This window comes from Passer domesticus, chromosome 21, assembly GCF_036417665.1.
Source record: "Passer domesticus isolate bPasDom1 chromosome 21, bPasDom1.hap1, whole genome shotgun sequence".
Classification (NCBI taxonomy): domain Eukaryota; kingdom Metazoa; phylum Chordata; class Aves; order Passeriformes; family Passeridae; genus Passer; species Passer domesticus.
This window is the reverse complement of record NC_087494.1, coordinates 4,231,217-4,248,701: the sequence shown is the minus strand read 5'-3', so window position 1 is coordinate 4,248,701 and position 17,485 is coordinate 4,231,217. Positions and strand designations below refer to the sequence as shown.

The 17,485-nt window shown below is 54.1% G+C and overlaps 3 protein-coding genes and 1 long non-coding RNA gene across 4 annotated transcripts in view; 1 reads left to right on the top strand and 3 right to left on the bottom strand.

The window, feature by feature from the left end:
- Positions 1 to 5,724, bottom strand: part of LOC135284663 (nucleolin-like) — a 35,228-nt gene extending 29,504 nt beyond the window's left edge. Inside the window, exon 1 of the mRNA XM_064396276.1 lies at positions 5,633 to 5,724. The gene's annotated coding sequence lies outside the window, so the exon portion shown is untranslated. The remainder of the gene's footprint in view (positions 1 to 5,632) is intronic.
- On the bottom strand, positions 1,582 to 5,621 carry LOC135284666 (uncharacterized). Its single transcript, XR_010349911.1, has 2 exons — positions 3,564 to 5,621; positions 1,582 to 1,771 (listed from the first exon to the last, which is right to left on the bottom strand). It is a non-coding gene; the product is annotated as an uncharacterized LOC135284666 (long non-coding RNA).
- A 260-nt stretch (positions 5,725 to 5,984) lies between the features above and the next one.
- OAZ1 (ornithine decarboxylase antizyme 1) lies at positions 5,985 to 9,610 on the top strand. The gene is given in 6 exon segments (XM_064396296.1): positions 5,985 to 6,171; positions 8,096 to 8,153; positions 8,155 to 8,241; positions 8,336 to 8,508; positions 8,978 to 9,063; positions 9,170 to 9,610. Coding segments are annotated over 6 exon segments (651 nt in total). The 5' UTR covers positions 5,985 to 6,055; the 3' UTR covers positions 9,301 to 9,610.
- Positions 9,611 to 11,841: 2,231 nt separating this feature from the next.
- On the bottom strand, positions 11,842 to 15,580 carry PEAK3 (PEAK family member 3). Its single transcript, XM_064396391.1, has 3 exons — positions 15,223 to 15,580; positions 14,190 to 14,836; positions 11,842 to 13,710 (listed from the first exon to the last, which is right to left on the bottom strand). Exons 1-3 carry the CDS (start codon positions 15,287 to 15,289, stop codon positions 12,718 to 12,720), a joined length of 1,707 nt encoding a protein of 568 aa, XP_064252461.1. The 5' UTR covers positions 15,290 to 15,580; the 3' UTR covers positions 11,842 to 12,717.
- Positions 15,581 to 17,485: the final 1,905 nt, after the last annotated feature.

Below are 17,485 nucleotides of genomic sequence, written 5' to 3'. Positions count from 1 at the left end.
CAAATTCCTCAGGGCCATTTGTTCATAACTGGCAGCAAGAGCCAGAGAAAAATCAATACAGGAACCAGTGTTGTGGAACATTATCCTGAAATTGCAGACCCATAACATCAGTGCCCCAGCACACTTCTCAGAAATCATAGTGTGCCACCCTCTGAGTGCTCCTTGTGGCTCCTGGCCAAGCCCCTTTCCAGCTGATTTCCTGTTCCCACTTCAACCTCCCCCCCTGCCCCCACATTATTTTTATGTGGAAACTGCTCTGTTTGGTCCTGCAAACTCAAAAAGAACAACTCAGCCTTTCCCAGGTGATGCTGGATTCCACCCTTAATTCAGATAAATGAGAATTTACAGCCTATTAAACATCTATTACCTCATCTGCATTCAATCCCTCTCCATGCCAGCTGTTTTGAAGTGGAAAAACAGAGATCCAAAGTTTTTTTTTGTGAGAGCACAGATTTTTTTTTTTTGTTGTTGTTGTTGGCCTGATGACTGTTTTCTTCTAGTTCAGTATCTCACAAAGATCTTGGAAAAATACATTCTTCCCTGTGCTGGTAAACACCTAAAAATTCTGGCTTCATTTGGCAGAGTCTCCTTCCAGCACAAGTGGGTCTGCAGAAAGCTTGACCTTGAGAATGAAATCATTCTCACAGGGATGACAATGAAAATGAGAGTTTTTCCAGCTAGGAAAGGTGTTCTAATTACTTGTCCCACAAAGATCAGAATAGATTCTGACACACTAAAGAGTGATTTAGTGGGGGAGTATTTAAAATTAGATAACTGGTACTTAACTGTTACCCGTGAGGAGATGAACCAGAAGCACTAAGGAAGGAGAGAGGTAGATTTAAGAGCCATTTTTTTTTATTAAGACTTATAAAATATAGGTCTGATAAGTGTAGAAAAATGTTACTCTCCAGTGTTTTGATAATGCCTCACAAGCTCTTGCTGTCCTTTGTCTCCACAGAGAGCTGACCAACAGGAACATTTAAATTATTCCATGACTAAAATCAGCTAAATGAGAGGGTGAAGTCATCACAGACAATGATTTCTATGAAAACATGTCCTGATGGACATCTCTGCCTCAGCTGCTGTCCTGTTTTGGTGCTTGGCTGCATCTACAGACACCTCTCAAAACTGCAAGAAGAAGCAGAGTCTTCTTGCAGTGGAATGGAGAGAAAAGGCAACCAGAGCCACTTGACTTGAAAGCCTGCTTCAATAAATCAATAAATGGATGTATTTTATTCCCATTTTGGGGAGGTACTAAATGGGCAATGCTATGTGTGGAGTGCACATGTTTTGGAAGGGAGCTCATGTTTTTCTCTCATGTTCTTCCCTCGTCAGCAAATCAGAGCAGGATGAATTCCCCTGGTGCTGCTAAATGCCACAAACATCCATTTCCACCTTCCAGCCCTGAGAGCGTGATGCAGCACAGCACAGAACACACAGGGCTTTCTGCTACTCTTCCAAAAGGATTTCTGTCCCATTCCCCCTCCCTGGAGCTTTGCTGCCCCTCTAGAACAAGGATGCAGGAGCAGCCTCAGCTCCACCAGTGGCAGAAAACCAGGCAGAAGCAGCAGTTTTTGCAGCTGTGTGATTTAATCCTGCTTTAATCACTTGAATGACAGAAGGGTTTATCTCTCCTTCTTGGAATAAATGATGTTACAGAGCTGTGGTTTCGACGTGCAGGATTTCAGAACCTTAGGAGATTTATGAGTGTTTCAGCTCCTGAACATCTTTCTAAGCACCTTGTGTTATCTGATCACAAACACTTGCACACCTGAAAACACAGGGAACAGGGAAGACAGTTATTAATGCCACACCCATTTCTTGCTATAATATGTTCACAACAGTTTTTAATCTGGTTTTCTTCCTGTGCTGCCATAAACTCATCTTCCAGACTATTTCAGAAAGTAAAACCCATAAAAGCTTGACAAAGAATCACTGACTGGTGATTTTAACTCCTGTTTGAGACCTCTTTTGTGAAAAGAGGGTAAAAAGCAGAAAGAAACAAACTAAGAAAGGAAAATCTGGGAAAATCAACACCTTGGCTTTTCTCAGCCTGAAACAATTTCAACTTGGATCCTTAAGAGAGATCAGTTTGTTGGTGCTTCTGTCCTTTCCTCATTAACTGCTCTGGTTATTGAGTAACTCAGGCTGTACAAGATTCTTTCCTAGGAGGTTCCAGGCAGCCCAGTTGCTGTGACCTGCTTGGGGTAAGAGCACAGAGCAACTGGGACCTGCTGGGGCTCTCTGGAGAGCTCCCTCAGCAGCTGAGAACTGACACCAGCTCCTGGCTGTGGGACTGGGAGAGTCCTTGGGAATGCAGTTGTTGGAGAGGGGAAGGCTGTGGTAGCTGGGATGAGGAGGACTTGGTGTGTTTGAGGACACCTGCACAGGATTTGGGATGAACGAGATGGTTGAGATTCTCTGTTTGCAATGGTTGGGCAAATGCAATGTAATAAAGAAAAGAAGGACCCAAAGCTGTTGAGAGTGCCCAGAGGAGGGACACGGAGCTGGGGAAGGCTCTGAGGAGCGGCTGAGGGCCCTTGGCTCGTTCAGCTGGAGCACAGGAGACTGAGGGGAGGCTCCTGGGGGCTGCAGCTCCTGCCCAGGGGAGGCAGAGGGGCAGGGGCTGAGCTCTGCTCTGGGCCAGGGCCAGGAGCCCACGAAGGGCTGGAGCTGTGGCAGGGCTTGGCATGGAGCTCAGGGCAAGGTTCTTGGCCCCGAGGGTGCTGGCACTGCCCAGGCTGCCCAGGGAATGGTCCCGGCCCCAAGGCTGCCAGAGCTCCAGGAGCGTTTGGACAGCGCTGCCAGGGCTGCTCAGGGTGGGGCTGTTGGGGTGGCTGTGCAGGGACAGGGGCTGCCCTGAGCATCCCTGGGGGTCCCTCCCAGCTCAGGATATTCCAGGAATCTGTGAATCTTCCCTGTGTGTTGAAAGCTGCTGTGCTGCTCACACTCTCAGGGTTCACTGCCCCCTGAATGAGGTAATTCCAAGGATTGTGATGCCAAACTGGGAATGCAGCTGGAGCAACAACCCTGCTGCAGAGTTACTTTGCCACAGGAAGGGCAGTCACGGCCAAAACCAGCTGGGGATGGCAACATCTCCAACTGCCTCAGCCATAATCCCAAAATTGTGAGTCAGAGCCTTGTGTGTGAGGATTTCTGAATCGGTGTCCCTGCTAAAGTGGACGTTGGGCTATCTCAGCAAAACTGCAGCTGGAACTAATCCCCCGTGGTGTTTAACACAAACCCAGCACAGGTTGCTTGGGCTTTTGCAGAGCTCTGGAGATCTCCAGGCACTCAGCTGTGAAATGGAGTGACGGACCATGGAGGTGACAGGGATTCAAAGGGCAAAGCTGTTCCCAGTTCTCAGGGAAGAGGAAACAGCTGCAGCACGGATTCCACTCACACAGAGCCATTGTAAGGAATTACAGGCGGATTACTACAGGAATAATAAATGCCATTATTGGAAATAATGAAATCTATCACCGAATGCTAACGTGGCCCTTCCACCCCCTGACACCTCCAGCCCCCAGAAAAGGAAAACCTGCCTAACACAACACACAAACCAGGAATTGCTAAACCTCCTCTGATGTGCTCTGTGTGGTCCGGATATTCCGGAATTGCAGCTATCCCATTGTTTCAGGCTGGACTCTGGGCAATGCATTAAACAGAAGAGTTTCCCCTCCATAAATCAACACCCTCGAGGCTGAGGTGAGCACAGGCTCCATTCATGTCAAGTTCTGGGAGCTAAGGGCAGATGTCTGCAGCAGGAAAAGGACTTTCTTCTCATCCCTTTTACTTTCCAGGACTCCCAGATTTTTTTTTCCCTGGCTGCTGGCCAGGCCAGGCTTCTCCTCTGAGCTGCAGGACAGCAGACACTGTTTTATTTTGGCACTTTTTTTAATTTGACACTTTGTTCCATCCTGGGTTAACCCAGCAGCTTTGGGACACAAAAGGTGAGTGGAGATTTAGACAATGATTCCTCTGCAAAGTGGAGCTGATCAATCCATTGTGCTCAGAGCTCCTGGATGGGGATATTTTCAAGCAAATAAAAATAAGGTAGTAATAAAACCCCCTAAGAAGTGGCCAAATGCAGCTCTGGTAGCTGCAGGCAATAAAACAGGTGTGTTGTGGCCCGAGGTGATGAAAAAAAAAAAGAAATGCAGCCATCTACAAGTTTTTTAATGGAAAACAATGATTTTTTAAAACCATTACAATGTCTCTTTAGCAGTTTTATTTGGTTCTATAAACACCTTTCCCCACTTAACTTATGAGGCATCCCTGCCTGCAAACTCCATCACTTACACCACTATTTTGAGCTCTCTTTCCATACAGGAGAAAATCCACTGCTGGATGTGCCCTGGATGTGCTTCAGCCTTGGTTTTCAGGCTGAAATTATCAGAAATGGCTCAGCCAAAGATCTGATTCCCAAACCCATGGGAATGATGACCTATTTAGCTTTTTGTGCGCATTTCCTGCTTTAGGATGGATTTTGAGGGCTGACCCTCAGCCCCAAGGCATGAAGCTGTTTCCATCAGCCCCATCCAGAAGAGCAGTGGGGTGCCCTGTTTCCAAATTCCCATCCTTTCCTCCTGACTGTTCTTGTCGTGGGACTGCAGAAAGACCCAACCACATCCCCAAGCCTCAGATTTCCAAGCCCCTGGCAGGAGATGGAAAGCAGAGGGCATGGCTTGGCTGTTAGAGGGATGAGCCCAACTTCTGCTGTGTAAATAACCAGAATTTACCCACTTCTTCATGAAGGCACAGCAGAAAAGCCTTTTTAGCCTAAAAGATCATCACTGTCAGCCATTCCCTACCCGTAGTTCCCAACTGATCCATTAACCAACTGTTCCCCATCCTTATGCCCATACAAATCCACAAACCAACCATTCCCTATCCCCATTCCCCTATAAATCAACCATTCCCCATCCCTACTCCCTTATAAATCCATGAACCAACCCTTCCTCACCCCTATTTCACTATAAATCCATGAACCAACCCTTCCTCATCCCTATTTCACTATAAATCCATGAACCAACCCTTCCTCATCCCTATTTCACTATAAATCCATGAACCAACCATTCCCCATCCCTATTCCCCTATTAATCCATAAACCATCCATCCCTTATCCCTTTTCCACTATAAACCCATAAACTAACTGTCACCCATCCCTATTCCCTTATAAATCCTTGACCTAACTATTCCCCATCCCTATTCCCTTATAAATCCACAAACCAACTATTTGACATTCTTATTCCATTCTAAATCCACAAACCAGCTACTCCCCATCGCTATTCCCCTATAAATCCATAAACCACAGCGAGGCCAAAGGAGACCAGCCCAAACACTCCCCACAAAACCAGCTCACAGTCCCAGAGCCCGACGTTTCGGGGACCCACCCCACTACTTGTGGCGGGTTCATTCTTAGTTTTTAATTAAAATTTTCCCTCAGCACCAGAAGCTCTGAGGGCGGGATGCCCTCGGGGTCCCACAGGTGGTCCTGCGGCCGCCCCTCCGCTGCTTCCAGCCCCAGGACTGCACCCTACGGATCTGCCCGTGTTTTTCCATGACTCTTCACGTCTCTCCCTCCCGGTGCTCCCTCACGCCCCGCTCCTCCCCCGGCCCCCCCGGTTACCTCAGCCGGGCGGGGCGCGGGCGCGGGACTCGAACCGGCGGCTCCGAGGGCAGTGAGGGGTTGCGGGGCGCCCGCCGGCCGATGCCCCGCCAGGCCCCGCCCCGCCGGCGGCGCGCGCAGCCAATCACGCGCCGCTACCCCCCCCCGCCTCCCGTGCAGCACCCCCAGCCGATGTCCCGCCCCCTCGCTCCACTCAGCCAATAGACAACGAGATAGTCAAATAGACACCTAAGTTGTCCAATAGAAGCCGTCTCCCCGTGCGAGGGCGTGGCACGCGGTGAGGGGCGCGGCCTCTTAGGGGGCGTGGCAGAGGGAGGCTATATAAGGAGGCACGGGGGCCACGGTGCCATTTTGTGTAGCAGCGCCTGGGGAGCGGGGGGCGGAGGCGGCGGAGGGTTTCGGGGTTCGGACCAGAGCGGCCGGATGGTGAAATCCTCCCTGCAACGGATACTCAACAGCCACTGCTTCGCTAGAGAGAAAGAGGGGAATAAAAGCACCATCATGCCCGCTGTGCTGAGCCTCAGTACCGGACAGAGCAGGTGAGGCGCCGCGGCCTCCCTCAGCCTCGCACCGCTGGGCCCTCGCTGCCTCCTTCCTCTTCCTCGTCCTCGTTGTCGCCTCCCTGGTGGCCGGAGAGGGGCGGGGGACGCTGCGTGGCCAGCGGGGGAGGGGCGGCCTGGCCCCCGCCGCGCGGGGCAAGGCGGTAGGGGAGGGTGGAAAAAGCACCAAAAAAAGGGGATTTTGAGGCCCCAACGCTGTCCCGGCCCTGGGAGGGACCCCCGAGGGCACCCCCGGGCTGGGAGAGGCTCCGGGCAGGGCTGGGGGGGGGGGGTTGGTGGCCGAGGGGAAAACAACAATTAGGTAAAGATATTGAAGGATTGAAGGCTGTTATCCCCTTATGTAACCGTGGGTACTCCGCAAAACTAATCGAGGGTAAGAGCGTTACGAGAGCTGTTGGTTAAAAACTCAACGCAAAGATGGAACACCCCCCACAGGTGCTGGGAAGAAAGGAAATACCTGAATTAAGGTGGCTGTTGTGGAGCGGTGGATGCTCAGGACATCGATCTGCCCTTTCCACCTCGTGTGTGGACTGTGGAAGGAGTTCTTTAACCGTTTTTATATTTAACTGCAAGCTAAAGATTTTTTTTTCTCCCTAAGAGCACGTAAACATCACTAAAATATATTTATGGTCGTAAACCTTCTGCACCGCCTTTTTGGGGCAGAAAGGTGAAATTATTGAAGATTGCCACAGAATACCTTTGGAAAAGGTTTTTAAAGGTTTATTTGTGAGGGAAATTAAAAATGTATAGCTCACAGTTGTCCTCAGATAAAAATAAATAATGTTGGTACTAAAGAAAAGCGTCTCTTTCAAAGAGCTTAAAATGATGGGTTGCATGCTCATTTAATTAAAATAACATGTTCAGTTAGTGCAGGTTTTGTATTTTTAATAAAACTTCGCAGTTGTTACCCTTGCTTCATATTAAAATATAAATATAATTTACCTTCCAGCACATAATATTTAACCTCTCTGCCCATTCCCAGCCTTTCTAATACGGATTATCCATCACAAGTTTCAAGCTCATTAAAAAAAGAAACAAACAAAATAAACCGAAAAAAAAAAAAAACCCAAACCAATCCAAACCCCGCAACTCGGGTGCAAAATGGTGGATTATTTTGTAGCTGTTTATTCGGATTTGCAAATGGCTGCAGTGGCTGCTGCTGGCACCCGGAGACAGGACGATTGTGAAAATTCCCCCAAGGGCCTCGATTGCTGCATCTGCTGAGATGACGCAACTCAAGAGTGGAGCCTGCGGGTGAAGGATGGTGCAGAGGGAGGGGCCAGCGCTGCTCTGCCACGGGAGGAGTGAAACAGCCTTGGAAAGGATGGGGAGAACCTTAAAAATATTCCTCACCTCTTCAGAAATGCAGTATTTTTCTCCTCGAGTGCTGAGCGTTGTGGATTCGCTCTGAGGAGTTTGGTGGGAAGAGGTTTGGAGGTGGTTTTGGAGGTTTTGCTGAGGTTCAGGTGTGGCCTCGGCTCAAACAGAAAATTCTGGAGGTGGAGATGGTTCCCTGGAGTGGCCTGGGAAGGTGAATATCCCAGGGAAAGGTGATCCCTGCCTTGCTGGGCTGGGGGTCTGTGCTGCCTCAGGACAAGGGGGCAGAAACCAGCACATTCCTGCAGAAAGGTTCTTGTCCTGAGCTCAGATCAGGCCTGCCCGGCACAGAAACACACCTGGCTCACTCTGCTGAGTATTTTTCATCTCCAAGTGAGTCTTCACTCAGAACACTGCAGTGGCAGCTCCCTGGGCACTGTCCCTGGTGTGGAGCTTCCTTTGTCTTCCCCCTTGCAATGGGAGGAGTCCTTTGGCCTAGGTTTGGTTTTTTTAACACTCTTTAAATCCTGCAGGTCCCAGGGCTTTGTCCAAAGCTCCTGCCTGTGTAACCACGTTCCCTTTGCAGTTCCAGGGTTCCCTTCAATTGCTGTAGTAACCTGGGTCCGGGGCCTCGGTGGTGCTCCTGATGTCCCTCACCCACCCCTGAAGATCCCAGGTGGGCGAGGGAATAGTCAGAGGGATCACAATCTTTCAGCTAATTTATTTTATTCGGTGAGTATGAGATGCAAACAGCTTGACAGCATTCCCTCCCTCAATCCCTCTGAAAATGAACAGGAAAATCACTCTGCCCTTGTCCCTGCTGCAGGATAATCGGCTGAATGTCACAGAAGAACTAACACCTAACAACAGGACAAGAATTCTCAATGTCCAGTCAAGGCTTACAGATGCCAAACACATCAGTTGGAGAGCAGTGCTGAACAACAACAACCTCTACATCGAAATTCCCAGTGGTGCTCTGCCTGAGGGGAGCAAGGACAGGTGGGTCAGGGAGAACTGCCTGTGGGTTAGCACGAGGCCTCTCAGGGGTGGGAGAACACATTTTTAAAATTTAATTTTGGTTCTTGAGGCTCTTGTGAGCCTGGTTTTAGGGCTGCAGGCAGAACCCAAAGTCTGGGATTTCAGGCTGGTTTAGGCACTGGGATTTCCAGGCTGTTGGAGTCTGTCACTGCAGCTTTTTCTGTGCCACTGAGGAGTCCTGCCCTTGACTTCTGCCTGGGGTTCAGGGAGCTGGTGGTGTGAGGCTCCAGCCTGTGCCTCTTCCCTAGGAATTCCTGAGTGGATTGTCTTTCAGGGCCTTGTATCTCTCTGAAGAAGCAATTGCTGCCAGAGCTCTGTTCAGACAATCAGGGTGGGATTGTTGGGGTCCCTGTGCAGGGCTTGGCCTGGACGATCCTTCCCACCCCAGGACATTGCCTGTGCACTTGAACCCCTGGTGTTTCTCTTCCAGTTTTGCAGTTCTTCTCGAGTTTGCTGAAGAACAGCTCCGAGTTGAGCACGTGTTCATCTGTTTCCACAAGAACAGAGATGACAGAGGTGGGTGTTCCCTACGCCTCCAGAGACACAAAATGCCTTCTGGTGGAAATTGAAAGGGTTTTTTTTCAGTATCCCATGGGTGAAACCTGTCTCCTTTATTTTCTAGCTGCACTGCTCCGTACTTTCAGCTTTTTGGGCTTTGAGATTGTGAGACCAGGGCATCCCCTTGTCCCCAAGAGACCAGATGCTTGCTTCATGGCCTACACGTTTGAGAGAGACTCAGCAGAAGAAGACTAGATTGCAATGTTTGCCTCTTTAGAGCTTTCTTGTTGTCTATAAAGATGATTCTGTAGAAATTTTGTCAACATCTTATTCCAGTCTATCTTAACTCCTGTACGAAACCTTGTGTGACCCAGCTGCTTTGGTGGTGAGATGTTGAAAATTTCAGACTCCACATCTTTCTCTGGATTTTGTGCGCATGTCGTGGTTGTGCAAAAATAAATGCTCCCTCCAAATTTAGCAGTATATTTCTTGAAGTTTAATATTGTGTTTGTGATACTGAAGTATTTGCTTTAATTCTAAATAAAAATTTATATTTTACTTTTTATTGCTGGTTTTAAGCTGTTTAAAGACTTGCACTCTTGAAGAGGTGACTCTGGAACTGCCCCAACCATTAAAGTTGCAGGTGTGGAAAGGCTTTGCTTGTTCTTTGCTTGACTGGAACTCATGGGTGTGTTCTGACAGGGCTTGGAATAATCCAGCAATCCTGGAAAAGTCTACTTTGAGTAATTAGCAGGTGTGCTAATTAGGAGCAGTGCTTGCCTGCTCTGCCAGTGTTTGTAGGATATTCAGCGTGTGATTTGGTTGGGAAGTCTCGAGTGGAATGTGATCAACTCAACCCATGGCTGCTTTAAATACCAAATATACACCTTAAATACCTGGAATTTCAGTGTTTCTGTAACTGCAGCCTTTCCAGTGTGTGCAGGTGACTCCAGGAATTCAGGCTGTGAGCTGGGGTGGTTTGTGGCACTCCTGCAGCTCAGTGGTGTCACCGAGGCTGGGCAGGCTTCTGGGGGGGCAGTGCTGGGGCTCCACAGACACCCCTTGGTGTTCAGCATGGTGAGCAGAGGGGGAAAGGGGCTCCTTGTGATGCTGGAATTAACAAACCTTGAACTGGAGTTACAAAAAATAAGTCTCCGAAGGGGCTGAGCTTTAAAGTGTGGTATTTCTGTGTTTTTTCACAGAAATACCACAGGCTTGTTTGGAGCTGATGAATCTTTCCTCTATAAAACCTTGGAGCAGGGAATCCCTGGGATGGGTTTATTTCACCAGATTCTGCTGGGTGTGAATAGAAGTTTCTGGGTGCTGTGAAATCTGTAAGGCCCTAAAGTTCCCCCCACAGCCCATCCCTGGGCTCAGCAGTGCTGGGATCCCATGGAATACCCTGAAATATTCCCTGAAACTCCTCAGAGATGCAGCACAGAGTAACCTGGGGGTGTGTGAGCAGTGCTGTGGTGCAAAGTGGGGGCTCTTGCTGGGCTCTATTTGGCTCTTCCCGTGGCCCTACAATTGTGCTCGTCCTGGAGGGATTTTTGGAAGGCCAGTGACAGTGGGAAACTGTATGAAGCTGGGCTGGAGAGGTTTGAGATGGAGCTCAGGGCAAGGTTCTTGCCCCCGAGGGTGCTGGCACTGCCCAGGGAATGGTCCCAAGGCTGCCAGAGCCCCAGGAGCTCTCAGGGCTGCTCAGGGTGGGGTTTTTGGGGTGGCTGTGCAGGGACAGGGGCTGCCCTGAGCATCCCTGAGGGTTCCTTTCCCACTCAGGATATTCCAGGATTTCATAGTGGTGACATGACCAAGCGAGGGTGTCCTTGTTTTGCTCAACAGGCTGGCCCAGGGCTGAACTTCTCTGGTTATCTGGAAAAATCCCTGTTTTCCTCTGCAACGTGGTACCTGTGCCATGTCCTGCTCTCCACAGGGACAGGAGTGTGGAATGTGCCTGGTCCTGCCTCTGTGGGACGTTCTGCTGACTTTGGGTGCTCCTGGCAGAAGGGGAGGGGGTCACCCGCGCTGCAATCCAGAACCGGGGGGCTGTGGAGCCTTGGAGCTGCCGGGCTGGAGCCACGGCAGCGGCTTTGGCTTTGTGTCCCCGGCACGAGGGGCTGTGCCGTGGCCTTTACTGCCCTCTGGTAGCCATGGCAAATACTGCAGGAGACACAGGGACAGCGGGGCTGGGCTCTCCCGGGACACCGGGAATGAGATCCGAGCCCCGTTTCTGTGCCGGGCTGGATGGGGTCCGGCCTGGGCGGGGAGGCTGCACTGGGGGATTTGGGTGCTGCTCCAGGTGGGAGCAAACCAGCCATGGAGCTGGGACTGAGCTGCTCTCTACATCTTGAGAGAGTCCCAGCTCTGGTTTATTTTTGTTTTTTGGAGCTCAGGGACTCCGAGGAGGAACCCTCCCCACTCCAGCCATGCCCCAGGCTCTGGTGGCTGCCTGGGGAGCCACTGCCACATCCACGGGCACAGCAGCTGTGGGGAGGCTCTGTCCCACTGTGTGCACAGCCCTGCTGCTCTCAGGTGATGGAGTCACTGAATCATGGAATTGTTTAGGTTGGAAAAGCCTCCCAAGACCATCGAGTCTGAGCATTACCCCATCATCACCACCCCGTTTCCCCAAGTGCCACATCCAGACGTTGTTTGAGCACTCCCAGGGATGGTGGCTCCAGCACTGCCCTGGGCAGCCTGTACTGGTGCCTGATCACTCTTTCAGGGAAGGAATTTTTCCTGATACCCAGTCTAGATGGCTGCGAGTGGATTAATAATTGCTGAGGAATAATTTAAATGACCTTCACTGTGCTGGTCCCTTGGCATCTGCGTGGATTTGGGGACTGGGTCCTGGTCCCATGTGCTGCCAAGTGTTTCACAGCAAGGAGCAGGTGCCACAACCCTGCCTTGGTGCCCATGAACTCACCTGAGCTGTTCACCAGAGCCCATGGAGGCTGTTCTGGGTAATCACCAGCAGGCAGGGCAGTTTGGCTTTGGTTCCCTCTGGATCCATCCCTGGAGTGTGTAATGCTGGCAGAGAAGCACATAAAGGACCAGTGTTTGAGAGGCTCGGCTCCAGGTTTTATTGAAGCTGTATTTCTCTCTTTAAAATGTCATTTTTATTAGTGACTGTGCCACAAATTGTCTCTGGGAAGCACAGGCTGAAGGAGCTCTTGTTTCCCCTCTGCTGAGAATGGTGAGCTGTGATGTGTGGCTTTGAGTGTTATTTAAACAGCAAAAACCTGATGGCTGCAAAAAGGCTTTTGTTCAAAGTCTGAACCCCATAAACCTTACTTGGGATTATCAGCCACTAAATTAGTGCTTGGAACTCCCATCCAGCTACCTTTCCTCAGGTGTTCTGATAAACCAGACTTAGAGTATCAAACAAAAATTGTTCAAGGGTATAAACCCACACCTTGTGGTTTTACACACTTCATCATCCATGGGCTATGGGGGGAGTGCGTTTGGGTTTGTAGAGCTTTCCCAGCAAAGACCTGCTGAGATTTCTCAGGAACTGGTGGATTTCATAGAATCATGGAATGATTTGGGCTGAAAGGACCCTAAAAATAATTTAGTTTCAAGTCCCCTGCCATGGGCAGGGACAGGTTTGGCCAGACCCTTGTGAGCTTTTGGATTTGAGGAGACCTTTGGGTGGGCTGACCTGGAGGTTGTTTAGGAGGCATAGAGAACCTGGGTGACCTGGTAAAGGGTGTGTTCAGTGATCCCCTGGAAATACTGGCAGCACAGCCACTCCTCCAGGCCAGGGCTGACTCCAGCCCCAGCCGAGTTCTCTGCAAACCTCAGGAGCAGCAGAGCCCTCTTGACCTGCAGCCAGCTCTGGAGCAGCTCGAGGCTCTTCCTGCTCCTGGCAAAGAGCTCCTGGCGCGGCCCCCAGAGCAGCACCTGCAGGATGGCCCTGGCCTGGTGGATGGACACCCTCTGGAGAGGATCCCTGTGCAGGAGCAGCGAGGCCAAGCGCCTCAGTCCCGCCGAGTAGATGGACAGCGAGGGGATTTCGGGGAGCCTTTTGCTTCTGAAGCCCAAAATGTTCTCCAGGGAGATGTCCACGTGCAGGATCTGATAGATCAGCCTGCCCAAGCTCAGCTCAGCTGCTTCTGGAAGGGAGGGCGCAGTGAGAGCCTGCCTCCAGTCCTGCTCCTGGCTGCTGGAACGAGGTCTCTGCTTCTCTTGCACCTTGAAGAAGCTGCTGATGAGCAGCCGTGGAAGGGACAGTCCCAGCGGCTCCTTCTGCCTCTGGGGGGGACACGGGCACTGCACCAGCAGCAGGTTCTCGGGGCACAGGTCCCCCTGGGCCACGTTCTGCCCCCGCAGGTGCTCCAGCCCCATGCAGAGCTGCAGGAGCAGGAGGCAGCCCAGGCGCTCGTAGTGCCCGGGGCTGGTCCTGTGCAAAGCGTGGGAGCCCCTCACAAAGTCTGCCAGGGTCTGCTGGGGAACCTCGGCACACAGGAGCACCGGCAGGACAGGCTGGGGGGCAGGACTGGCTGGCTCCTCTCTGGAAGGGCCCTGGCTCTGTGTTCCAGGGATTCCTGGGAGCAGCAGCTCCCGAGGGAGGCGGTCGGTGAAGCGGCCGAGCAGGCGCTGGATGCTGCAGTGTGTCCCCAGGGAGCTCTGCACCCCCAGGCTGGAGCAGCACGGCTTGGGGACCTGCAGGGACACACAGGACAGAGCCTTGTCCTGGGCTGGGCCACCCTGCCAGCTCAGGGCCACCAGCCCTGCTGTGACCCACACGTGGTGCTGGGGTCCCCCTGCACCCTCTGAACCCAGGAATGGAGCCGGAGCAGAGAAGTGAGAGTGCTGCAGCCCCCAGATGGGCTGGGCTCTCATCCTGCTCTCCTGGGCAGCCAGCTCTGCTCCAGCCTCTCCTCTGCACGTGCTGGCCCCTCTGGCTGAGTTACCAGGACATGTCCCCCAGCAGGGCCGTTTTTGACGTGTCCCTCGTCCCCAGGGGAAGTGTCACCCTCGTCAGCCAGCCCCTGCCAGCAGCACTGTGTCATCCAGCAATGCAGAAGCGGCTGCACAAAGGGGAAGTGGCCCCAGTGTCGCGTTCCGTGGAAAAGCCAACGCTCCTGGGTCTCCTGGCTCCCTCTGCACCACCCAGAGCCCTCACCCCCATTCCCCCTTACCTTGGCTGCCAACTGCAGCTGGCTGTGCTCAAAGGTGAAGCCCACCCTGAAGTACCAGGCGTCCCCGCTCTGGCAGCAGGGCTGGGGGTCCAGGACCCCGAGCTGTGCCCAGCGCTTCCCCAGCAGCTCTGCCTGCAGCAGCTGCTGCCTCTCCTCGGGCCCCACCAGCTCCTCCTGCATAAGAGCCGAGAGCCGGGCCAGGGAGGCCTCCTGGCAGCCCAAAACCAGCCCGCAGACCCCGGCCGGGCTCTCCAGGAGCTGCCCCAGCTCCCCGTCCGCTGTGCCAAATGTCAGCTCCTTCAGGCTGCCCGAGGGGGCTTTTGGGGGGCTGCTTCGGGCCAGCGGCTCCCCCAGGCTTTGGGACTTGGTCAGGGGCTTCTTGGGCGCCCAGGAGGGTCTGTCCCGCGGGGGAGCCCCCTCCCCGGGCTGCGGCTGCCCTGCGGGGCTGCTGTACAGGATGCTGCCAGCCCGTGGCTCGGGGTCACGGCAGCGCTGGGACGGCCCCGGCTCCGGCAGGGACTCGGCTCGCTGGAGCTGCTTTTTGGGCAGCGGGGGAGGCAGGGGGTCCGGCCCGGGCTGGGGGAGGGGTCTGCCAGCGCCTTCCCCTCGGCTGGCCTTGCGGGGAACCAGGTGGGCCCGCAGCTCTCCTGGGGAGGGAGGGACAGACGTGACAGGACAGAAGGACAGAGGAGAAGAGTGGGGTGGGGTGGGATGGGATGGGATGGGATGGGATGGGATGGGATGGGATGGGATGGGATGGGATGGGATGGGATGGGATGGGGTGGGATGGGGTGGGGTGGGGTGGGGTGGGGTGGGGTGGGGTGGGGTGGGGTGGGATGGGGTGGGGTGGGGTGGGGTGGGGTGGGGTGGGGTGGGGTGGGATGGGATGGGATGGGGTGGGATGGAAGCACAGCACGTTGTTCTTTGCCCCCTGCATATTTCCAGCCCCAAAACCACACCCAGCACCAGAGGGAAGGACAGGGACAGCAGTGCCACCGCCCGAGGTGGCAGCTCGGGTCAGGAGGTCACTCACCCACGTTGCTGTAGATGAGGGCTGAGCCGGGGGGCCGAGGGGGGCAGCCCCCCGGCGTGTCCGGCATGGCAGCGGCCGGGCCGGGGCCGGGGCCGGGGCCGGGCGGGTCCAGGCTGGCCCTGCACGGAGCCGGGAGCGGCGTCACCCCCGCGGCTCCCGCTGCCTCCGGGGCCGGCTCGGGGGAGGAACGCGCAGAAAAGGGGAAGCAGCGGCCTGGGGAGCCTTGGCGGGGCGGTTTTGGGGAGAAACCCGGGGAGTTTGGCGGCCCAGTGGCTCCAGTTGCCGCGCTGGGAAATCCTGGGGGTGGGAGATGCTCCGGGGGCTCCGCACGCGCTGGTTCCCACCTGCATGGGACACACCCGTGGGTGCCCAGGGCCTGATGTGCCACCTCTGCTCCCCGCTGGGTGACCCCAGGGAGGACACAACGCTGGCAGAGGTGTGGGACAAGAGCAGGAAAGGCCTTGGAGACCCCCAGCCACGCCTGGGGGACAGGACAGGGGTCTGGGCACGGGGAGGGAGCCCGAAGCAGGAGGGCGCTGGCTTGGAGCTGCTGCTTTCACTTCCCCGTCCTGGCACCAGGCTCCGACCCTGCTGCCACCAAAACCACGGTGGCTTTGCCTAAAGCTCCCCGTGCTGCTGGAACACTCAAAGCTCAGCTCTGGCTGAGCAACCCCAGACGGTGCCCCCAACTCCCCAGTGCCCCCCGCGCCCCCACAAAGCGCCGGCTCGGGGCAGCAGCCGTGCTGAGCTGCTCCTTCCCCTTTGCAGAGCCCCCCGGTACCTGTGAGGTGTCCCTGGCAGGGAGGGGGTCCCGCGGGGCTCCAGCTGCACATCCCGGAGCCGCAGCAGCTCCCGCTGCCCATCCCAGCCCCTCCTGGCGCTGCCCATGGCGCGCTCGGGGCTCACCTTGTGCAAGGCCAGGAAGGATGTGGTTTCAAAACCTGCTCCGTGCTCGGCTGAAGGAAGCCGGGGCTTGGCTCAGCCGGGTTCAGCTCAGCTGGGTTTAGCTCAGCCGGGGTTTGGCCTCACTCCCCAGCAGCCCCGGAGCCCCCTGGCATTGCCCCGTCCCCGGCCCTGGTCGCTGTGTCACCGTCAGTGCCACCCGTGCGTTCGTGTCCCTCCAGCTGCTCCTCCTTCCTGGATGGCTCCAGGCACGGCTTTAAGGGTGGCAGCTGCTCTGAAGAAGGGTTTGCCCTCCCAAATCCCCCTCAAGTCAAAGAATTAATTCCCCTTCCTCTGGGTTATTACTCTGGGGGGGTAATAACCTGCAAGGTAATTCCCCCCAGGGGTAATTCCTCCTGCAAGGAGGAATATTTTCATTTTCTTCCACGGACCAAGTTGTGGGTTCAGTTCCTGTCAGAGCTGGAGTTGATGATCCCTGTGCTGCTCTTCCAACTCAGAATATTTTTTGATCTGTGATCTGTCTTTTTGCTGGGATTTCCTGCAGCCCATTGCACCAGAGGAGCCCAGCCCTTGAAAAAAAACTTTTTCTTTTGTTTCCCAGAGCTTTACAGATGCTCAAAATGCACTAAGTGACCCAACTCAGCTGGAAAAAATCCTCCCACAGGTGTCTGTCCTCTATAGGATGAACTCACTTTTTAAACACTCTAAACCCCAAATATTTCAATATTTCCTCCCTTCCATTCACTCTTTGAGTCACCGGTGGTGCCGCTGTGGGTGCTGTGGGAAGGCAGCTGCTGGGATTTCTCCTGGGGGCAGCGAGGTTGGGATCAGCAGCCTTTGGGAAATGTGGGTTTCCGTGAGGAAAACAGAAAATTTCACTGCTTGAGCCCAAGAACAGCAGGACCCTGGGTCCAGGCACCTCTGCAGGGCTTTGGGGGTCGGGGTGGGACTGGGGGGTGCTGGGAGCCTGCAGCCACCCCCATGAGGAGCCCACAGCCCTCTCCCCGTGCATTTATTTCTGTATTTCCCAGGCCAGCGGGGGTTGTGGCTGTTGGCTGGGGCTGGGGCTGTTTTTGGGTGCTGAGGCCGTGTGTGAGAGCTGATAAAAAATCCTGTGGGGCTGAGTCATGCTTGGATCCAGCTCAGGGAGGAGGCGCAGGGCTCTGGGAGGGGACAATCTGCACCAGCAGCCCAGACTGGCTTGGGTTGGAAAGGTCCTCAAAGCCCACCCAGTGCCACCCCTGCCATGGCAGGGACACCTGCCACTGTCCCAGGCTGCTCCCAGCCCTGCCCAGCCTGGCCTTGGGCACTGCCAGGGATCCAGGGGCAGCCACAGCTGCTCTGGGCACCCCAAGCCAGG